Genomic DNA, 20,604 nt, shown 5'->3' on the forward strand with positions numbered 1-20,604 from the left:
CCCAACCTGATGGGGAGACACTCCCGCTCAGCCCTGCCCCCTGAGTGAGAGCGCCCCCTGCCGGGGAGACCCCGTGTCTCAGCCCTGCCTCCCGCTGAGAGTGCCCCCTGCTGGTCCCTACCTGCGGGGCCGTGTGGGGGCCGGGCTGGCTGCCGGCCCAGGAAGCTGTGTGCCAGGATCAGCTCCTTGGCGTGCTCCTCCTGCGCCCGCAGCACCAGCGCCCCCAGCAGCTCCGAGTTGTTGGAGGTACTGCGGTAATACAGCATGTGCGCCAGCTCCAGGGAGTGGATGTTCCGCCGCTGCCCGAACACCTGCGTGGGGAGCACGGGGTCAGGACGCCTGGGTCCTATCCCCTGCTCAGGGAGGGAAGTGGGGTCTAGTGGTTACAGCGGGGAGCCCGGACTCCTGGGTTCTATCTCCTAGCTCTGGGAGGAGAGTAGCTGAAGTGCCAAGGCCTGGCAACTCGGTGGCTCCTTTCAGTCACCGACGGGAGCCTTCAGGCCCGTGTGGTCTCATGGGTAGGGCACTGGAGCCCTGGGTGCTCTTCCCAGCTCTACCCCTGACCTGCTGTGGGACGCCGTCAACTCAATTAGTCAATCCGTGCCTCAGTTTCCCCTCTTCCTCTCTGCCTTGTCTATTTAAATTGTGAGCTCTTTGGTGCAGGACCTGTTTCTATGAGAGTACAGAGGACCCAGCCCAACGGGGTCTGCACGACGCCACGGGGGCCCCGATCTCGGGCGGGAGGCGGGGTCTGCACGGAGCCCGGCGCAACGGGGGTCCCCGATCTCCCGCCCAGGGGACTGCACGGCCCCGACCTCGCCAGGGCACCTACCTTCCAGGCGCGGAAGGTCATGAAGGCGGCGAAGCAGAGCAGCAGGAAACTGGTGCCGATCTTGAGGTCGGACAGCACCACCATGCCGACGTTGACGAAGAGGACCAGCCCGCTCACCACCAGCGTGACATTCAGCAGCGTCTTGTAGAAGATGGACGTGCGGATCCTCACGGCTGGCAGCAGCTGCTCCAGCGCCTCCAAGGGGATGTCCTTGAAGCACTTCAGCACCAGGTGGGCGTTCCTGGGCCGGGCCGCCACCAGCACCCGCTTGAAATAATGCCTGGGGGTGGGCAGCACCATCAGCGGGGTGGGATCTAGGGCCAGGCACTGCGGGTGCAGCCCCCCAAATCATGGCTCGGGCCACGACCGACAGAGGCAGGGAAGGGAGGTCGCAACCCTGGATGAATCCCTGGGGCCAGCACTGATTGCTGGAGGAGAGCGCCCCTACTGAGCCCCCCTCTCCACTCCTGAGGCACTGGGGTCAACCCTGATTGTGAGGGGACAGCACCCCCTACTGAGGCCCTAGCAGAACAGCGCCCCCTAGCACCGCCCTGGGGCTTTGGGGCGAATGCTGACTGCCAGGGGAGAGCACCCCCTATTGAGTCCCCTGCCCCATTCCCTCAGCACAGCGCCCCCAAGCCATTCTGCTCCTAGAGATCCTGGCTGGAGGGGTTAGAAGAGGGGGCGTCCTTGCCTTTCCGCGGGGGTCCGTGCCGTGCCGAACAGCCCCTTCCGAGGCCCCAGCGTGGATTTAATCGGGAGGACTCCAACACGCTGGCCGAGGGCCCAGAACCGGATGTACTCGTACTGATCCAGGTTGACTGAAACCTGGGGAACAAAGGGAAACCTACAGCCACAACACACAGCGGGACGGGTTGCTAAGCCTGGGTCCTCCCAACACGACTGGCCCTCGAATGCGGCCGCTTCTGGGGAGGACCACAAGAGCTGGTTATACGGGGACCCCTTGCCGGGCGCTGAGACTGGAGTGGTGCATGGGGGCTGTTTATCCAGCAATCCCTTGCCCAGCGTTGAGACGGAGCCCCTTTCGGGTGGGGCGCAGGGGCTGTTTATACAGGGACCCTTGGCTCGTTGAGATGCAGCTGCCTCTGGGGTGGGGAATAGGGTTTCTTCATTGCACAGCTCAGGGAGAGAAGGGAAATCCTGTATACCTGACAGGATTATAGGCAGGCAGGAGGGTCTATCCTGAAGTGGTAACCAAGGGAGGGGCAGTTGCAGGGGGCAAGAGGCCTGCTGGGTCAGTAGCAGGGCACGGGATCAGGGGCAGAAAGGAATTTGCTTTTCCCATGTGTTATACTGGGGCAGTGCCCGATGGGCCGCTCCCCTCCCCAGAGGTGGCCGCACCTGGACGTCATCCTGAGGGTGATGCACGATGAGGGCGTAGGCCAGGGCATCCTCCGACAGGCTGTTGAAGTTGGCTTGATCCAGCACCGGTTCCAGCTCAGCCAGGACCTGCCGCTCCTTAGCCAGGCGCTCGGTGTCGCTCAGAGCCAACTCTGGCAGGGTGTCCCGGTCGGGGTTAATGGGGTCGTAGAGAGCCTGTGGAGGGGCAGCAGGAAGGTACAGCTGTGTGGGACACCCGGCCCCAAGGATCCCACAGCACCATGTCTGAAAAGGGATCTGTTCACTCCACGCTGAGATGTGGCCAGCCCTGGGGTGGAGCGCTGCAGCTGTTTATACAGGGACTCTCACCCGGTGCTGAGATGCAGCCAACTCTGGGGTCAGGAGCAGGGGCTGCTTATACAGTGATCCCTGACCCAGTGCTGAGATGCAGCTGCCTCTGGGGTGGGGAGTGGGGTCTGCTTACCCAGCAATCCCTCACCCGGCGCTCAGATGTGACTGCCTCTGAGGTGGAGCAAAGAGACTGTTTATAGAGAAAATCCCCAAATGGGCCCCCCTACTGAGCCCCTGCCCTGCTCCCTGCAGCACAGACCCCTAGGGCTGCCATGGGGCCAGCGCTGACTGCCAGTGGAGAGCGCCCCCTACCCACCGTGTTTTCTTTCACCGGCTCCCATCTGAGCCCCAGCCCGGCTTAGCTATTCTGAAGGGGACTCCGTACAACAGACACCGTACCTGCAAGCGCCCCAGGAGGGAATGGTAGCGATGCAGGAGGGAAGAGTCCACCCGCGCCACGAAGGCCAGGAAGGAGGCGCGCTCGGCGTCGCTGGAAGAGTGGAACTCCTGGAGGGACAGTTAGCGCCAAGTGTGGATTCACCAGGGGCCGGCATCCCCAGATCTCAGAGGTATATCCTGTGCTGTGTGCGAGAGCCGTCTCCTGTGCTGCTCCGACCGCCTAATTGAGAGGCAGGCACCTCTGGGGTGGAGCGGTATGGCTGTTTATATAGAGACCCCTCGCCTGACACTGAGCTGCGACCGCCTCTGGGGCGGGGCTGTTTATACAGGGACCCCACGCCCGGTGCTGAGATGCGACCACCTCTGGGGTGGGGCTCTTTATACAGCGACCCCTCTGGGGTGAGATCGGCTCTGACTCAGAGGGGATTGCCCTGTACCAAGTCACCCACCCTGCTGCCGTCAGGTGTTTCCCAACAGTCTCCCCTTGGCGTGCTGCCCCAGCCTGGCCCTGCTTCACTTTGTGGCCCCCGGGGGAGCGCCCTGTACCTTGAGAAGGGTGCTGACCAGCTGCCCCTTGGTGAAGGGGATGAACCGCTCCCTGTACTGCTCAGCCCACCCCTGGGGCTCCACAGGCTTCCACATCCTCCGGTACTTTGCCATCCGGGAGGCGAGGGAGGCCGTGCCACGGCGGGGCGGCCCCGGCACCCCTGTCCCCAGGGCGGCCCAAGCCACACCCAGCATCCTGCAAGAGAGGGAGGCATCAGCCCGACACAACACAGCCGCCATAGCCCTGCAGTGGGCAGCTCCAGCTCTGTGGCCAGCTCAATCCTCAGCCAAACTGCGGGTCTCGGGGCCGGTTTATATAGGGATCCCTTCTGGGCACTTAGATGCGGGCACAGGGGCTGTTTGTACGGGGACCGCCTCACCCGGTCCTGAGATGCGGCCTCTCTGGGGTGGGGCACAGCGGCTGTTTATACAGCAACCCCTTGTTTGGTGGTGAGATGCAGCCTCTCTGGGGTCGGGCATGGGGACTGTTTATTCAGGGATCCCTCGCCCAGGAACCGGGCTGAGACCCAACCACTCAGTTCACACATGGGCCAGCAAGCAGAGGTCAGATGAGAATGACTTTTAGCACTCAGTTTGGGAGAGAGGGGAACCAACACCCTCTGGAAGAGGCAGGCCCCACGTCCCATTCTCTGCCCCCCGAGCCAGCCAGTCTCCTGTCTTGGGGCCAGATGAGAGCCAGCACTCCCTGGAAAGGCCCTGTGTCCCATTCCCTGCCCCACTGAGCTGGCCAGTCCCCCGCTCTGGGGCCAGAAAGGAGCTGGTGCCCCCTAGAGGGGAAAGGCCCCGTGCCCCCGTTTCCCCAACCACCCACCGCCGCCCAGCAGCCATATCCCTGGCCAGTGCGAGCCTGTTTCTCTGTTGCGTCCGTTCCCAGGAGTCAGGTCTTGGGAGACTCTTCAGATTCCTCCATGGCACCATTTAAACCCTCTGCCCCAGCAGAGAAGCGAGTGGGGCTGCAGGAGCTCGGGGGGGGGACCCCAGGAGAGTTCAAAGGTCGCCAGCCCTGGGGCAGGAGTAGCAAAGTTGGCTTAGCTGCTGTGCAAGGTTCAAAGGTCACCGGCCGTGGGATGGCAGCACCGAGGGCGTCTTGCCGCTGTGCAGGGTTCAAAGGTCGCTGGCCGTGGGTGCAAGGTTCAAAGGTCACTGGCCGTGGGATGGCAGCACCGAGGGCGTCTTGGCCGCTGTGCAGGGTTCAAAGGTCACATCCGTGCACCCGGCTTGACCGCTGCAGGAAGGTCAGAGGTCACCGGGCCTGCAGGGACCAGTCACAGAGGTCAAAGGTCACCAGGCGCCACCTGCTGCAGGGGGCCACAGGCCCCCCTCCCGCCCAAGCCACGTGCCCCCTCCGCCCAAGGACCGTGACCCAGCCAGGCCCCTGGGGGCTGGGTTAACAACGTGCAGAGCAGGAAGAAATCCCCATGCACCAGCAGCAGCCCCCTAACCTTGGGCAAGGCGGTGTTGACATTGAGTCTGCGCATGCGCACCAGAACCTCCTCGCTCACTCTGTCCCCTTGCCTCTGCCCCGCCCGTGCCTTTCCACGGTGCGCATGCGTGCCTTCCTTCCTGCCTCCCAGGCTGCGCGTGCGCACCGGCAATCTCGCTCGGCTCTCCCCTCACTCCCTCCCTCTCTCTCCCGGAAAGCCCGCGCGGCTGATTCGAAAACCCGGCTCGCGCTCCGGCTCCTGCCCTGGCTCCGGCCCAACCCACTCCAACGGGCGTTTCCAACCGCCGCCTCAGCGGCAGAGTTCGAAATAGGGGCGTGGCCAGGGTCTAGCCAATCAGGCGTCGAGCCCTTCTTTTCGCTTTCTCTCCCCTTCCCCCTCCCATCGGGGATGCGGGGGGCGGGGACGCGCTTGAAGGGAAAAGGCGGGAAAAGGGGACTGAGGAGAGACTCTGAGTGGGGGATAGGGACAGGTGAGCAGGGAGCTGGGTCCCTGAGGTGAGAGTCCCCTGGAACCTGCCATGAGCCCCCCAGTACCGGCCCCCATAGAGAAGCCACAACCGTGGTCATGCCAACCCCCCAGTGTCAGAGAGAGCTGAGGGGGCAACAGCCGAGGTCATGCCAACCCAACCCCCCCATGTCAGAGAGAGCTTAGGGGGGTGTAGTTGGGGTCACGCCAACCCCCCAATGTCAGAGAGAGCTGAGGGGGGCACAGCAAGGGTCATGCCAACCCCGCAGTGTCAGAGAGACATGAGGGGAGCACAGCTGGGGTCACGCCAACCCCCCAATGTTGGAGAGAGCAGAGGGGGCACAGCCGAAGTCACGCCACCTATGTCAGAGAGAGCTGAGGGAGGCACAGGGTCATGCCAATCCCCCAGTGTGAGAGAACTGAGGGGGGTACAGCCGAAGTCACGCCAACACAACCCCCCTATGTCAGAGAGAGCTGAGGGCGGTACAGCGGGGGTCACGCCAACCCCTCAATGTTAGATAGAGCTGAGGGGGGGCACAGTTGGGGTCCCGCCAACCTCCCAATGTCAGAGAGAGTTGAGGGGGGCACAATCAGGGTCACGCCAACCCCCCGAATATCAGAGAGAGCTGGGTGGTGATAGGGGGCAAAGCCGGGGTCATGCCAACCCCTCTAACATCAAAGAGAGCAGGGCTTGGAATTGAAAGGGTACATAGGGTATAGCTGGCATCGTGCCAGCACTGCCACTGACAGAGATTTGGGTTGGGATGTGACGGGTGCTGGGGTGATGGCAACCCCCTCGCATCAGATGGTACACCTGTTTGTGAGGGAAAGCAGGATGTGATGGGGGCACAACTGGGATCACACCAATCCTGCCTCTGCCAGAGACACGCTAACCCCACAGCAGCCAGGGGTGGGTCAGAGAGCAGAGCCAGGGTTACACCAACCCCACCACGATCAGGAAGAGCCTAGAAGTTAGAGGGTCAGAAGCAGGGCTGGGGTCTCACCCCCCTCATAGCAGCAAAGGAGATCAAGGGTGGTAGCAGGCAATGCTGGGATCATGCTAACCCTGGTGCAGTCAGGGACAGGTCAGAGGGCACAACTGGGGTGATGCCATTGCAGTCCCAGTCAGCAATAACAAGGTCATTGGAGTCAAAGGAGAGGTGGGGATCACACCAACCCTGCCTTGTTTAGGTGCAGCAGGGTAGGGGGGGCTCAGATGGCAAAGACAGGGCCATGCCAAGCCTGCAGCTGTCAGGAATGATGGCAAGTGAGAGGCCAGAGGGAAAAGCCAGGATTATTCCCACCAGAGGGTCACGCAAACCCCATCCTCACCGTGGTCAGGGACAGCAGGAATCTGAGGGAGTCAGCGTGGTGTCAGCCCTGCCATGTTCCTGGATACTCACCTGGGAGGAGGTCCCTGGCTGGGGAGGATCAGACAGCAGAACTGGGGTCTTGCCAACCCCAGTTCAGGCAAACTCTGGCATGGTCTGAGATAGTGGGATGGGTCAGCACAGAGCCAGGGTCCATGAGCCCCGCCACAACCAGAGTTACCTGGCTGCCAGGGGTCAAAGGGCAGAATCAGGGTCAAATCCATCCCCTGTGACTCACAGATACCTGGCCGGGGGGGCTTAGAGGGTAAAGTGAATGTCATACTTACTCCACCAAGTACTCTGGAATGCCTCCTGCCAAATCCCCTGCAGCCAGGCAGGGTTAGTCAGAAGTATTAGAGGGATGAGCCGGGCTTACATGAACTCCATGGAGGTAAATTAGGGGCATCCCGCTGAAAATAGGACAGGGGAGCATTATTAGGGTTCAGCCGTTGGCCCTTTTTCCTGTGTGACTGAGGGAACTAAAGATCACCTAGCAATGGGAACAGTAGACACCTCTCCTTGCTGTCTATCACCACTTCTAATCTCTTGTCTGTTGCCTTGCATCCTGAAGATCAATCTTCACCCCGAGGCAGGTGAGAAGACAGCAGGATGAGGAGGGTGAGCTTGAGTCCACAGGAGCAATCGGAGAACAATGTGGTCCAGTTCCTGAGGCAACCTCGGACCATTGCTAGGATCCTAGCTGGGGTGAGAGAAACCAAGAGAAAAAGCCCACCTCCAAGCCCCGGGGGTGGAGATTTAGCCTCACAACCAACACTGGCTTAAACCTTGACAAAATATGCCCTAATAATTATGAACATGTATATGATAGTAGCAGTCAAAAGTCCCCAAGGAGGATTTGGTCCCATTGTGCTCAGTGCTGTCCAAACTCAGAGTCCTAGAGAGCTTGCAAACTGAAGTCCTCCATTCCCAGGGCAGATGGATGGACACAACAGACCCCTACCTACATCCCCCTCTCATGGTGTTTCCAATTCTGTATGAAACCGGGGCTTTTGAAAATATAAAACACCCCAAAGTAATAAATGTTTTCAAACCTCAGAGTTCACTCAAGCTTTGGGGAAGACGCCCAATCTCTTCATATTTCAACCAAGCCAGGCCAGCCCATCTGTCTACGTAAAAGGGGTGGTCCCACTGGACTGGATCTCAGGTGTCCTGGGTTCTATTCCCAGATCTGCCACTGGCCTGCTGGGTGACCCTGTCCCCCACTCTGTGCCTCAGTTTCCCCATCTGTGAAATGGAGATAATAATACTGACTTCCTTTGTAAAATGCTTTGATATTGATTGATGAAAAGTACTAGCTAGAAGCTGCTTATCACTTTCTTTCACTGTTCATTGACTAGCAATTGATTCCTCCAGTCACATTAATTTTTGCTTGGTGGCTGGGATGCCAGTATGGTGACAAGTGCTCAGGTCCTGCAATCATTATTATCAGTGTTCATTATATCACAGAGATGCCTCAAGGCCCCAGAACACATTATAAGCTTTTTGGAGTAGGGATTGCTTAAAATAGACAGGCAGGACTACAGCCCCCATTTCATAGAGTGGGACACAGGTATGAGGACACACAGAGCCTAGACTTGAACTCAGATCTATTGAGTCACAGTCTGTTGCCCTACCCCAAGAACATCCTCTCATGAGAGCAAAGCTTATTCTTTTTTGCTACAGCAGAGTGGGAGGCCAGTGTTCAGGCACCCCCAACAACTCCTGAGCTACAAAAAGAAAAGGTGTCCAAGGATTTCTCTGCCCAAGCTGATAATCTTTTATCAGAGCCCAGTGCTGCGAGGCGCTGAGCAACCTCAGCAACTGTTGAAGTAGATTGGAGTCACAGAATCATAGAAATTCAGGTCTGGAAGGGACCTCGAGAGGTCACCTAGTCCAGCCCCCTGCACTGAGGCAGGACCAAGTAAACCTAGACCATCCCTGACAGGTGTTTGTCCAATCTAGATGATTATGATGGACCCTTCTGGCCTTATAGTCTATGAGTCTATAATCTGTTCTTAAAAACCTGTAATGACAGGGATTCCACAGCCTCCTTTGGAAACCAATTCCACAGCTTAACTTCCCTTAGAGTTAGAACATTTTTCCTAATATCTAACCTAAATCTCCCTTGCTGCAGATTAAGCCGATTACTTCTTCCCTACCTTCAGTAGACACGGAGAACAGCTGATCACAGCCCTCTTTATAACAGCCCTTAAGGTATTTACAGGCTGTTCTCAGGTTCCCCCTCAGGCTTCTTTTCTCTAGACTAAACATGCCTAGTTTTGTAACCTTTCCTCCTAGGTCAGGTTTCCTAAATCTTTGATCATTTTTGTTCCTCTTTATTATTTGTATTGTGGTGGTGCCTAAGAGTCCCAGTCACAGAGCAGGACCCCTCTGGCGCTAGGTGCTGTACAAACACAGGACAAACAGACAATGCTTGCTCCAGAGAGTTTGACTGCTCACCACTTCATTTTAGGTTTCAGAGTAGCAGCCGTGTTAGTCTGTATCTGCAAAAAGAACAGGAGTACTTGTGGCATCTTAGAGACTAACAAATTTATTTGAGCATAAGCTTTCGTGGGCTACAGCCTACTTCATCGGATGCATGTAGTGGAAAATACAGTAGGAAGATATATATATACACAGAGAACATGAAACAATGGGTGTTACTATACGCACTATAAGGAGTTAAGGTGAGCTTTTGTCAGCAGGAGAGAAAAAAACTGTTTGTAGTGGTAATGAAAATGGCCCATTTCCAGCAATTTACAAGGAGATATGAGGAACTGTGTGCGTGTGTGTGTGGGGGAAAATAAGCATGGGGAAATAGTTTTACCTTGTGTAATGGCCCATCCACTCCCAGTCTTTCTTCAAGCCTAATTTAATGGAGTCCAATTTGCAAATTAATTCCAATTCAGCAGTCTCTCATTGGAGTCTGTTTTTGAAGTTTTTTTGTTGTAATATTGCGACTTTTAGGTCTGTAATCGAGTGGCCAGGGAGATTGAAGTGTTCTCCAACTGGTTTTTGAATGTTATAATTCTTGACGTCTGATTTGTGTCCATTTATTCTTTTACATAGAGACTGTCCGGTTTGGCCAATGTACATGGCAGAGGGGCATTGCTGGCACATGATGACATATATCACATTGGTAGATGTGCAGGTGAACGAGCCTCTGATAGTGTGGCTGATGTGATTAGGTCCTATGACGGTATCCCCTGAATAGATATGTGGACAGAGTTGGCAACGGGCTATTACAGAATCACACAGTTTGGGATTGGGGACCCATTGTGGTGGGTGCTGAACAAATAGAGACAGTCCCTGCCTCAAAGATCTTACAGTCTAAAAGAGGAGCTGGCAGGACAATCATATTACCCACCAGTCGCCACAGCCCTACACAATCCCAGCAGTGTGTCTGTCTACCTGTGGTTAACTCTTTCCCTTTTTGCCACCCCAGCTCTTCTCGCTTATCATATTTGCCTCCCTGGTGACCGACGGCTACCAGAACTTGACAGCTTCATCCCAGCTGCGCTGCGTGCTGAATGACAATAGGGTGGCCTGCGGCTATGCCATCACAGCCGGGGTCCTGGCCTTCCTGCAATCCTTCCTCTTCCTGGCCTTCGACGCTTATGACAACATCATCATTAGCCACAAGGTCAAATCTGTCATCCTGAGTCTGGACCTGACCTTCTCCAGTAAGTGATTACTCCCCCAAATCCAAACGTCCCTCTATGGGGTTGGTCACCAACAGCTCAGCATAGCACAGCAGCAAGCCCCTCTTCACTCACGCACTTTCAACCTTTTCCACTTTGGCCAGAGCCAAAGGGCTACAAATCTTGGCATTGAGACATCTTTGCTGCTGTCCCACTTCCCAGCTGGACTGGATCAGACCCATTGGTCTGTCTTCATCCTCTGCCAGTACCACATCAGATCAACTGTCTATTAAGCATGGTATCCTCTCTGCAGACATTTTCAATCAGAAAAGCAGCCTGTTTAAGGCAAGTACGCCCGCCACCAGGTCTGAGCAGAGGCGCGGTATCCCTAGCTCACCTGATCAGGCTAACGATCCGTCTAGTCTGCTGCATCTGCCCACAGTCTGCCTGCTGCACTGGATCACACCAATAGTCCCTAGCTAGTGTTTTTCATCAGTAGACCTCAAAGTGCTTCACAAAGGGAGGTAAATATCATCATCTGCATTTTACAGATGGGGAAACTGAGGCAATGAAGTGACTTAACCATGGCTGAGACAGGAATTGAACCCAGGTCTCCTGAATCCCACCTCAGGGGAGTCCAGTGATCCATCTAGCTTGGTATTCTGTCTCCTTCTAATGTCTCAGAGGAAGGCAAAACACCTCTTTAATACACCCACCAATTTTCCAGTGATGTTCATCAGAGATAAAAATGCCCCCCAGCTCCTCAGGCAGCTTATCCCCTGGAGCAGTAGGTGTCATTGAGTTTCCCATTCACTTGGTTGTACAATAACCACCGGAGAGCATTTTATGATATTTTTCAGCTGCTTTATTCTTTGAAATGCAGCCCCATTATCTCAGTCACATGTGGAGGTTTGCCTCAGACAAATGGGAAGGGGAACACTCACCCTGAGCTTTTGCATGGACCTTTGACAGCTCCATTCCCACCTCACCATAACTCCCCAACACACCTGTTTGCATTGCCCATAATCCTGCTCCCTGTCTTTCCAGTCATCTGGTCGTGCATATGGTTCGTTGGCTTCTGTTTCCTGGCCAATCAATGGAACAGGTCTGCTCACCACTACCTGCTGGGAAGCAGCTCAGCCCGCGCCAGCATTGCCTTTGCTTTCTTCTCCATCCCCTGCTGGGTAAGAAATTCTCACTTCTCTTTCTCGACTCCAGTCCTTTCCAGAGCGAATACACCCCGTTGATCCAGCAATCATAGCAGAGCCCCTGTTGCGCTGCCTTGTAAAAGGAATGTTTCACTACTGGGCAGGAAAGAAAGGAGATTTCCCCTCTTAACTGAGACAGAATTGGCCCTTTCTGGGAAATAGCAGTAACTTAAGAATGAAAGTGGTATAGGGGTGCTACTGTGATTCTTGTCTATTTCTTTCTTCCTGCATTAGAGGGCTCCTCCTTCTCATCACTTAACATGGTTGTAGCACTTTACATTTCCAAAGCAATTAACCCTTTTAACACACTCTGGAGGTAAGCAGGTATATGGGGAAACAGAGGCACAGAGCCAGCTGTGGTAAGAAGCCAAGCATGCCTGGCTCCTTTTCTGGCAGCACCCATGTTTACCCCACTAGTCCACACAGGTTCTACCCACAGCTGTGACTTCCCATCCTGATGACAGGAATCCTTGGCTTGTTTCATACCAAGACACCACCCCCTTCATATTTTGCCAGTTCACCCTTCTTCACGCCTGCCTTGAGAGGTGCCAAAAAGAAAGCCTGATGCCTTTGTCTTTAAGTGGAGCAGCAGCTGCTGAGCGCCTCTTGGGATCAGGCCCTTAACAGACCACCCGCAAATGGGTGACTCATACTTTCCTCAACGGGCTGCGGACCTAGTTACTCGCTCTCAGGAGGGGCCTTCTCACAAGATCTGTTACGGACCTTCCCTGTCTCTCTCACTCATGCGCAGGCACCAAATGAATTGAATGATTCAAGATTCAGCTAGTATTCCAGATCAGGAAGTGGAGGATTCCAATGCCAGAAGGGGGAGCCCTCATCAGGAAGGGCTGCACTGACCAGTTTACAAACTGAGGGCCAGATCCTTAGCTGGAGTAAATCAGTTGTTACTCCAGTGAAGTCAACAGAGCTATATGGATTTACACTGCCTGGGGAACTATCCCTGGAAGTCATTCTGAGGGCCTGTCTTCACTGCAAAGTTAATCTGAATGTTACCACTAACTTGAGTCCCATACACACAACAGCCCTTGAGTGTGGGGTGGTGTTCCTGGCCCAAGAGGGGGCATAGGCTAAAACTCTAGGAAGCACAGCTCATCAGCTGCTAACATGACCTCTTTCCAGTGTAGAGGCAGGCTAGCTCCGCTCAAGTGCTGCTACCCCACTTTGACCAGAAAGGACAGACAAGTTCTCCTGTAATTCACTGGGAAAGAATAGAGAGCGGCTCAGTTTACTGCAGTGCTCAGAACCGCCAGATGTGCCCCTCGAGGTCCTTGCACCGCACATGCGCCAATGCGGACACAGCTGGTAGTTGAGTTGTAATTTGAGTGTAGCTAACCTGAGTTAACTCTGCAGTGAGGCCATTCCCTAAGCCTAAATGGAGATGTTCGGACTAAGAATGACATGTGTGTGACAGGTCTCCCCATCTCTGCCTTGCAGGTGTACCTGGGCTACCGAGCCCTGAGGGGCCTGTTGTCTGAGCCCCCCATTCCCTACAAAAAGTCCTTGGACGAAGGCGCTGTGGCCCTGACCACGCTCTCTTCTGTCACCACCACCTCCATCTCCAACAGCATGGAGTATCATAGCCCCACCGAAGGCAGAAGAGCCAGCTCCATCCCCTTCCCGCAGACTCCAAGGGGAAACCGGCTCACTTTCCTGAATGACAATTAGAGATCTATTTTTTTCACCCTGCAGTAAATAAAGAGAGGCTTTTGCTTTCTCAACCAGAACCTGAGTGGCTTAATTCAAATCATAAGGCAAGAGGGAAGGAGACTTGAGACACAGAGAAGCAGTGTTGAGATGAACGCCAACAACCACGGGTGTCAAACTCATTTGATGCAAAGGGACAAATTCTGCATATAGTTCTGGCCCTAAATACAGGGCTCCATTCCCCCGCCACCCCGCTGATGCCAATTGGAAGTTTGCAAAGATCAAGGATAGAATGTGTCTAACTTAGTTACCGTTCTTTGTCACATTTGGTGACACTAAAGTGAGAAAGATATACCCAACTCCTTAGAGGTCAGTGGCATTTCTGCACTCTTCCTTTCCACCATCCTCCTTTCTCTCCCTCCTCCTTATCTTTGTGGCTCTGCTGTTCTTTCTGCCGCATTTCCTTCCCTGCACCAGCTGCTTCTGCTAAAAGGACCAGCAGCAACACAGTTACATTGACAATGTCGCGGCATTTGAATCAACATGTCAACAAGGTGCAGGAGCAAGGAGTTCATGCATCTCCAAGCTGTTGTTTCAGGCTGCCTGCAGACTCAAGTAGGCAGCGCTGCTTTGGTTTAACCCAAGGGTGAAAGTAGTTACAGGGACTTACCGGTACAGGGCTGGGCTGGGGCTGGCCCCCGGAAGGGGCGTGGCCTCAGGCGGAAGGGGCAGGGTGGGGGGTCAGAGCCAGCCCCGGCCCACCTCATACCGGTAAGTCCCTGTAGCTGTTCCCTTTGTCCTCCCCCAGCGCTTTAAGGGTCCTTTGCCGCGGCAGCGCTTTAATGTTGCTGCCCTTCCCCCACCCAGTCGGTGGTCCTGCTGGTAGGGTCTGCACCAGCAGGGCCCCTGGCAGGGGAGGCAAAAGGGGCAGGGACATTAAAGCGGTGCCGTGGCAGCGCTTTAATGTGGGGTGAATACGGGCCGGTACGGGTTCTTACCGGTACGCCATACCGGCCAACTTTCACCTCTGGTTTAACCTCAGTTCCCAGGGGAAGGTTTTCTTCACAAGCAGGAGCGCTGGAAACTTACTTTTAAAAAAATGGGTAAAGCTGAGATTTTGCATCATCTGAATGTGGAATAGGGGCTGTAAGTTCATTTGAAACCCCTGGAACAGGACTTACTTTGAGCTGAGCAGAAGTAAGTGATTCCCAAAGAACTCAGAATTACCGCTGGGCAGAAAATGGTTTCTATTGCCACAGACAATTTCCACTTTTTGGCAGGAAAAAATAAATCAAAACCTGAAATCTTCAGTTCAAATATGCTGCTGCGGTGTCTCATGGAATTTGTAGTTTGGGTGCCATTCTGCTCCATAAGATAGGCTCCCTGGTTGGATTGCATCTCCCATGATGTATGATCGGCTCTCCTCTCACTGAAGGGAGGTGGCGCATCATGGGAAATGAAACTCAGCTGGGAAGCCCAGCCCATAGAGGAGACCGGAAATATTGAGGCACCCAAACTACAATTCCCATAAGGCACTGCAACAGCATATCCATAAGAACTGCCATAGTGGGTCAGACCAATGGTCCATTTAGCCCAGTATCTTGTCTCTGACATTGGCCAGTACCAGAGCTTCAGGGGGAATGTACAGCACAGGACAATTTTGGAGAGATACAGGCCTGTCTTCTCATCCCGCATTCTGGCAGCCAGAGCTTTCAGGTCACCTGAAACATAATGTTGCGTCCCTGATCATCTTGGCTAATAGCCAGTGATGGACCTATTCTCCATGAACTTATCAAATTCTTTTTTGAAACCAGTTATACCTTTGGCCATCACAACATCCCATGGTAATGAGTTCCACAGGTTAACTGGGTGTTGTGTAAAAAATCAAATCAAAATATTTCAGGTTTGAGGCATTCGTTTTTGGATGAAACAATTCAAAATTACCTGTGGAAAAAACAGACCCCTTTTCAACAAAAATTCCTTTAATCAAAACCCCACTTTTCCATGAAAGAAAAAAAAAATGTTCCAATGAAAAACATTCAATGGCACACACAGCAACACCATGTTTAGGACAGGAAGCGATGGGGAGCCCTGTATCCAATCGAAACTGCCAGAATAACAGAGGGGAGACAAAGAGGTGACCACACACAGGACAGGAAAACAAAGCAGGTTTCTCTTTTATTGATTTTTTTTCCAAAAAAAGGCACTAAGTTGATTAAAAAAAAAAAAAAATGTTTTCTTCTGTTTATTTAAAGTGAACAAGGAATTAACCATCAATTATGTACACAACAAGGAGATTTACAGAGTTTAGTGTGTTGCACCCTCTTTGCCAATAAAAAAAGGAATAAACAGAGACAGATTCAATTCCCACCTCGAAATGAAAAAAAAATGGATTTTTATCAAAAGGAACCAGAGGCTATTTCAACGCCTTCCCTGTGGTGTGAAATAACACCCCCACCCTATGTCTCGAAAACAGCACCCCAAAAAAACCTGGCCTCCATCCGAGCAGACATTGGCGAAACCACGCCGCAGGCACCAAAGACCTCAGCGAGCCTGTCTGGCTACAGAACCGGGGAATCAGCCAAGAGGGAAGAGAGGAGCCCATTTAAAACGTCCCCGGCTGTTTATAAAAATAAGGGAAGAGGGAGAAAAAGAAGAGAAAGGGCAGGGGAGATGGGGTTGGGTGTTTTCAAAAGGCAAAAAACTACAAACTCTCAAACCCAGAGATCTGTCTCGACCAAAAAAGGCCTGTCGACTGTTTCCTCCCAAATCCCCACGGTCTCTCGCTCGAGTGGCTAACAGTTCCAGGTGACAGTAAATACAGGAGAGCTCAGCTCGACTTGTGGCTGGTTCAGTTGGTCAAAAAACAAAAAAAGAGAGTCAGAAACGGTACGTGTCTGTCGTCTGCATGTGAACAGGCTTCCTCCTAGGGGCTGACGGAGGGCAGCGGGAGCAGGATGCCACTACGCTGGCAAACTCAGCTTCTTCCCCTTTAGAACTGTGGGAGGAAGGATTTCAGCATTTCTTACACCTTTGGTCTCAAAGCATTTTACACCTTCACCCACCACTGAGAGGCAGCCCCTTCTAGGGTGGGGTGTGATAGCTGGTCACAAAGGACTTGCTGACCCAGAGGGGACATGCAGCCACCTGTGGGTGAGGTGCAACAGCTCCTTGTACAAGGAGCCCTTTCTCAGCACTGAGATGCAGCCACCTCTGGGGTGGGGGCATGGCAGCTATTTAGCAGCACACAGCCATGCTAGAAAAGTATGACAAACGAGAACAGAGACCAAATGCCAAGTCCTGAATTTTAGGAACTCAAACAAGGGCCTGATTCACAGAGGGGCTGAACACACTCAGCTCCCATCGACCCTGGAGCACCTGGTCCCTCTGACAAAATCCAGCCTCTTCTCCGAAGTGGATTTTGATGCCTAACTTTAGCAGCAGCATTTGACAGGGTTGGCTGACACGGTGGGCTGGCATAGCAGGGGCGACAGGGCCATGGGATAAAATTGCCACTGTACAGGGATTTGCCAGTCCGACTCCCCCAATAAAGTCCCACAAAGCCTTTAATGACCACACCACAGATCCCCGCTGAATTACCAGTGTTAGCCCCAGAAGCACAGGTCATTCGGCCCCAGCTCCTCACACATGCCCACCCTGGGAGGTGGGTGAGCACGGCTCAGTTTCCAGAAGTGCTAACTGGGGTATAGCGAGGGGAAGCAACTTGTTTTCTCCGCAGACCACACAGCGAATCAGTGACAGAGCCAAAATAGAACCCAGAAGTCCTCACTTCCAGCTGCCCCCTGTAACCACTAGACCCCACTCCCCTCCAAGTGGAAGGACAGAACCTAGCAGGTCTGGCTCCCAGCCCCCCCTGCTCAAACCCACGAGACCCCACTGCCCTCCTAGAGCTGGGGATAGACCCAAGAGTCCTGGCTCCGAGCCCCCCCGCTCTAACCGCTAGACACCACTCCTCTCCCAGAGCTGGGGAGAGACCAGAGGAGTCCTGCTCCCAGCCCTCCAGCTCTGACCACTAGATCCCTGTCCCTAATCTCCGCACGCACCTTTTGTGATGTAGAGGTAGAAGAAGTCGCAGTAGAGGATGGTCTGCACCAGCCCGGCCACGATGGCGATCAGATCAAAAAAGCCCTCCTGCTGGTAGCGCCAGATCCAGTTGAAGAGGTAGAGGGTGCGGTAGATGCCCAGGGCGAAGAGATAGTGGCTGGTGATGGTCTCCGCCTCGCCCGTCTTGCTCACCATGAACAGCTGCGGCAGGATGGCCACCGACTCCAGGTAGATGGAGAACGTCCAGAGGATCTTAGGACCCACGCAGCGACGGGGAGAGAACCGGTTAGAACTCACGCCGGAGTCCGTGGGATCCCCCCACGCCAGGCTCTAGGCGGGGAGATGCCCTCCCTCCCTGCCCGCCCCCAGAGTAACCAAGCCCCGCCCAAACAGCCTGGCGGTGCCCCCGCCGGGGGCGTGGGGCCGCCGTTACCTCCAGCGGGGTGAAGTCGTGGTTCACCAGGAAGGCCAGCACAGCCGTGGGCACCACAAGGAACTCCACCCGGAAGGTGTCGTGGTTCCCGTCGTATGTGGCCTTGAACTTGCTGTAGATCAGCCACACCGTGGCGTAGGAGCAGGCGATGTACACGACCTGGAGACAAGAGGCGGAGCTGGGTGGGAGCCCAATCCTTCCCCGCTGGTTATCCCGGATGGCGGGGGAGCAGCCGCGGAGAGGAGCCCGCCATAGGCACTGCACAAACCCAGCACAACGAGGTAGCCCCCACCCCAAGGTGCAATGACATGGGTTGTATGCCTCTAGTGCAGACAGGGACCCTTCACCCAGCGCTGAGATGTGGCCCCTCTGGGGTGGGGGGTGGACGCTGGTTATATGGGGTCGCTTCGCCTGGCACTGGGACGCGGCCCCTATGGGCTGGGGCGTGGGGACTGGCTATATGGGGACCCGCAGCCCCTCTGGGCTGGGGCATGGGGACTGGCTATACGGGTACCCTTCGCTGATACATGGTCCCTCTGGGGTGGGCGCGGGGGCTGGTTATACAGGGACCCTTTGCCTGGCGCTCAGATACAGCCCCCCTTGGATAGGGCACGGGGGCTGGTTATACAGGGACCCCTCGCCCGGTGTTGAGACGCGGCCCCTCTGGGGTGGGACAGATTATACAGGGAACCCTCGCCCGGTGTTGAGACGTGGCCCCTCTGGGGTGGGACGTGGGCGATTCTTACATGAGGCCCCCTCACCGGTGCTGAGACGCAGCTGTGGGGGCTGGTTATACAGGGACCCCCTGACTGAGACATGGCCCCTCTATGGTGGGGTGCGGGGGCTGGTTTTATGGGGACCCCTCACCCGGCACAGAGACAAAGAACCAAGCATCCAACTGAAACCCAGGGGAAGGCGGGCGGGAGCTGATGAGGGGTGTGTGCGAGGGGGTCGGAGAGGGCCTGGGGGGCAGATGGCGGGAGGGGGGCTGGGGAGCCCCCAGGCACGGTGATCAGGCCTTACCTTCATGGAGGTGTTGTAGAAGGAGATGAAGTTGGTGACCAGGTCCAGGTAGCGGGTGGTGAACACGACAGCAAAGAGAATCTGGCTCTTCCCAGAGATCCCTGCCCGGGGGGAGCGAGATGAAGTGGGGGTCAGGGGGCTGCGGGTCGGGAGTGAGGAGCACCTGCAGAGCTGGGTGGGGGGAGCCCAGGGCTGGGCCAGCAGGGGGGCTGCATGTCGGGAGTGAGGAGCACCAGCCATTCCGGGCCTATTCTATCCAGGGCCTTTCCCACCTGCCCTGCCCGTAGATCGCTCCGCAGTCCAGGGGAAGCTGCTGACGCCAGCCTGGGGCTGCCCCACACATACCAGGCCTCTGGCTTCACCCCATCACAGCCCCCTGCAGTGTGTGTGTGCCTGGGGGTCTGTGCCCCATACAGATGTTCCCAACAGAGAGGATGGGGGTCGGGGGGGGGGGAGGCAGCAGGAGTGTAATTTGTGGGATCTCTGACCCCCCTCTCACCCAGCTTCCATATCACCACCCTCCTCCCCTTCCCCACAAATCAACGCCCCCCCCCAAAAGCCATTGGGGGTGGAATGACCCAATCATTGGGGCTTTAGATACCCCCTTTCCCCAGCCTCCAACACCCCCCAGAGGAGGGGACATAACCCCTCAAACTTCCCCCAAAGGCAGCTCTTCAAGTGGGGAACCCCATTTCCTCCCGTCCCCCAAGTCCTCCACCTTCCAGAACTCCATGCCCCTCAAAAAGGAGCCCCCCAAAACCCAGCCGAGGCTATTCCCACCCCACCTCAAAAATACACGAGTGGGGGGTGCACTGAACCCCGCAAATCAAAGGGCCCATCCCCCCTTCACGAGGGGTGTCCGCTCCCCAATATGAAGTTTAATTATCCCCCAAATCTCTCCCCCAATTAGTTCTCCAAATAAGTCAATTCCAAGTCCGATCTCAAAGGGGGGGGTCTGTTTGTGGGGTGAGGAGGCCCCCAATTTACTTATACACCTCCGTGCTCCCCCTATAGTTTAGGGGCTACCTTGCTCCCCCAGAGTCCCCTCCATTTCCCAGCTCCCCCCCAATCAAGGACCCCCCCCCTCTATTTTGGCTTTATCGCACACTCACCCCCCAAATTTGCAAACCTGAGGGATGACCAGGCCGCCGAAGGATGGGCGGGCTGGGGAGCCCAGGCGCCCCCACAATGCCCCCCAAAGCCCAGTGACGGAGGGGTGCGCTGGGGGCCATGCACCCCAATAACTTCCCGTTGTTACATGGGAGGCGGAGAACCACCCTGCTCCGGGCAAGGGGCTGGGCTGAGCCAGCGAGGACCCCTCCAAAGAGATCCCGGGGCAGTGTCCCAGGGGAGACCCGGAGGGGTAGTTTGGGGGTGCAGAGCAGGGGTAAAGGGGGGCCTCCTTACCCGCACAGGACCTCGTCTTCCAGATCTTCATCAGCAGGATGATAATAGCCAGGAGGTGGGAAATGTCCCCCAGGAATCGGAAGATGTTCATGGCGGCTCGGGGAGGGGGCGCCGAGGGGGCTTTGGGGGGGCTGGCTGGCGAGATGGGGGAGGGGCGCCCCTTGCTGTCTGGGAAGGGCCCGGCTGGAGTGTGTGTGGGGCTGAGGAAACAAGGCCCGAGCAGGACGAGGAAGGAGGAGCAAAGAAAATCCCCTCCCCCCCGCGGGGCTGGGCTGAGAGCGGGGAGAGAGATGACAACGTGTCCTGCCCCTCCCGGAGCCGGGGAGAGAACCCAGGAGTCCTGGTTCTCCCCCCGAGCGAGAACCCAGGAGTCCTGCCTCCCCCACCCCCCT

General features: G+C 55.6%; 3 protein-coding genes across 3 annotated transcripts in view; 1 reads left to right on the plus strand and 2 right to left on the minus strand.

The window, feature by feature from the left end:
• The window catches only part of LOC113409232 (transmembrane protein 143-like), a 5,481-nt gene extending 863 nt beyond the window's left edge, over window positions 1-4,618 (minus strand). Inside the window, exons 1-7 of the mRNA XM_026662930.2 lie at window positions 4,302-4,618; window positions 3,470-3,665; window positions 2,924-3,031; window positions 2,195-2,389; window positions 1,527-1,660; window positions 833-1,112; window positions 122-311 (exon numbers count right to left, since the gene is read on the minus strand). Of these exons, the coding sequence (XP_026518715.1) occupies window positions 122-311; window positions 833-1,112; window positions 1,527-1,660; window positions 2,195-2,389; window positions 2,924-3,031; window positions 3,470-3,665; window positions 4,302-4,408 (1,210 nt within the window). The 5' untranslated portion in view covers window positions 4,409-4,618. The remainder of the gene's footprint in view (window positions 1-121; window positions 312-832; window positions 1,113-1,526; window positions 1,661-2,194; window positions 2,390-2,923; window positions 3,032-3,469; window positions 3,666-4,301) is intronic.
• On the plus strand, window positions 3,028-13,305 carry LOC112125576 (synaptogyrin-4). The gene is made up of 5 exons (XM_024223970.1): window positions 3,028-3,093; window positions 7,342-7,475; window positions 10,216-10,453; window positions 11,459-11,595; window positions 13,075-13,305. The coding sequence occupies exons 2-5, from the start codon at window positions 7,380-7,382 to the stop codon at window positions 13,303-13,305; spliced, it is 702 nt and encodes a 233-aa protein (XP_024079738.1). The 5' UTR covers window positions 3,028-3,093; window positions 7,342-7,379.
• A 2,134-nt stretch (window positions 13,306-15,439) lies between these two features.
• Window positions 15,440-20,457, minus strand: LOC112125575 (ER lumen protein-retaining receptor 1-B). Its single transcript, XM_024223969.3, has 5 exons — window positions 20,213-20,457; window positions 18,806-18,906; window positions 17,783-17,941; window positions 17,349-17,601; window positions 15,440-16,282 (listed from the first exon to the last, which is right to left on the minus strand). The coding sequence occupies exons 1-5, from the start codon at window positions 20,301-20,303 to the stop codon at window positions 16,248-16,250; spliced, it is 639 nt and encodes a 212-aa protein (XP_024079737.1). The 5' UTR covers window positions 20,304-20,457; the 3' UTR covers window positions 15,440-16,247.
• Window positions 20,458-20,604: the final 147 nt, after the last annotated feature.

This window comes from Terrapene carolina, unplaced genomic scaffold (genome assembly GCF_002925995.2).
Source record: "Terrapene carolina triunguis isolate 2854851 unplaced genomic scaffold, T_m_triunguis-2.0 Scaffold31355, whole genome shotgun sequence".
Lineage (NCBI taxonomy): Eukaryota > Metazoa > Chordata > Testudines > Emydidae > Terrapene > Terrapene triunguis.

Bases quoted from the DNA above. Each gene is read 5' to 3' on its own strand.
- LOC112125576 (XM_024223970.1), top strand. From the start codon at position 7,380: ATGAGGAGGGTGAGCTTGAGTCCACAGGAGCAATCGGAGAACAATGTG. The intron at 10,454-11,458 runs GTAAGTGATTAC...CTGTCTTTCCAG, and splicing joins TCTGGACCTGACCTTCTCCA to TCATCTGGTCGTGCATATGG. The intron at 11,596-13,074 runs GTAAGAAATTCT...TCTGCCTTGCAG, and splicing joins TCTTCTCCATCCCCTGCTGG to GTGTACCTGGGCTACCGAGC.
- LOC112125575 (XM_024223969.3), bottom strand. From the start codon at position 20,303: ATGAACATCTTCCGATTCCTGGGGGACATTTCCCACCTCCTGGCTATT. The intron at 18,907-20,212 runs GTAAGGAGGCCC...CCCCCCGGGCAG, and splicing joins GAAGACGAGGTCCTGTGCGG to GGATCTCTGGGAAGAGCCAG. The intron at 16,283-17,348 runs GTGCGTGCGGAG...TTCCTCCCACAG, and splicing joins CTACCTCTACATCACAAAAG to TTCTAAAGGGGAAGAAGCTG.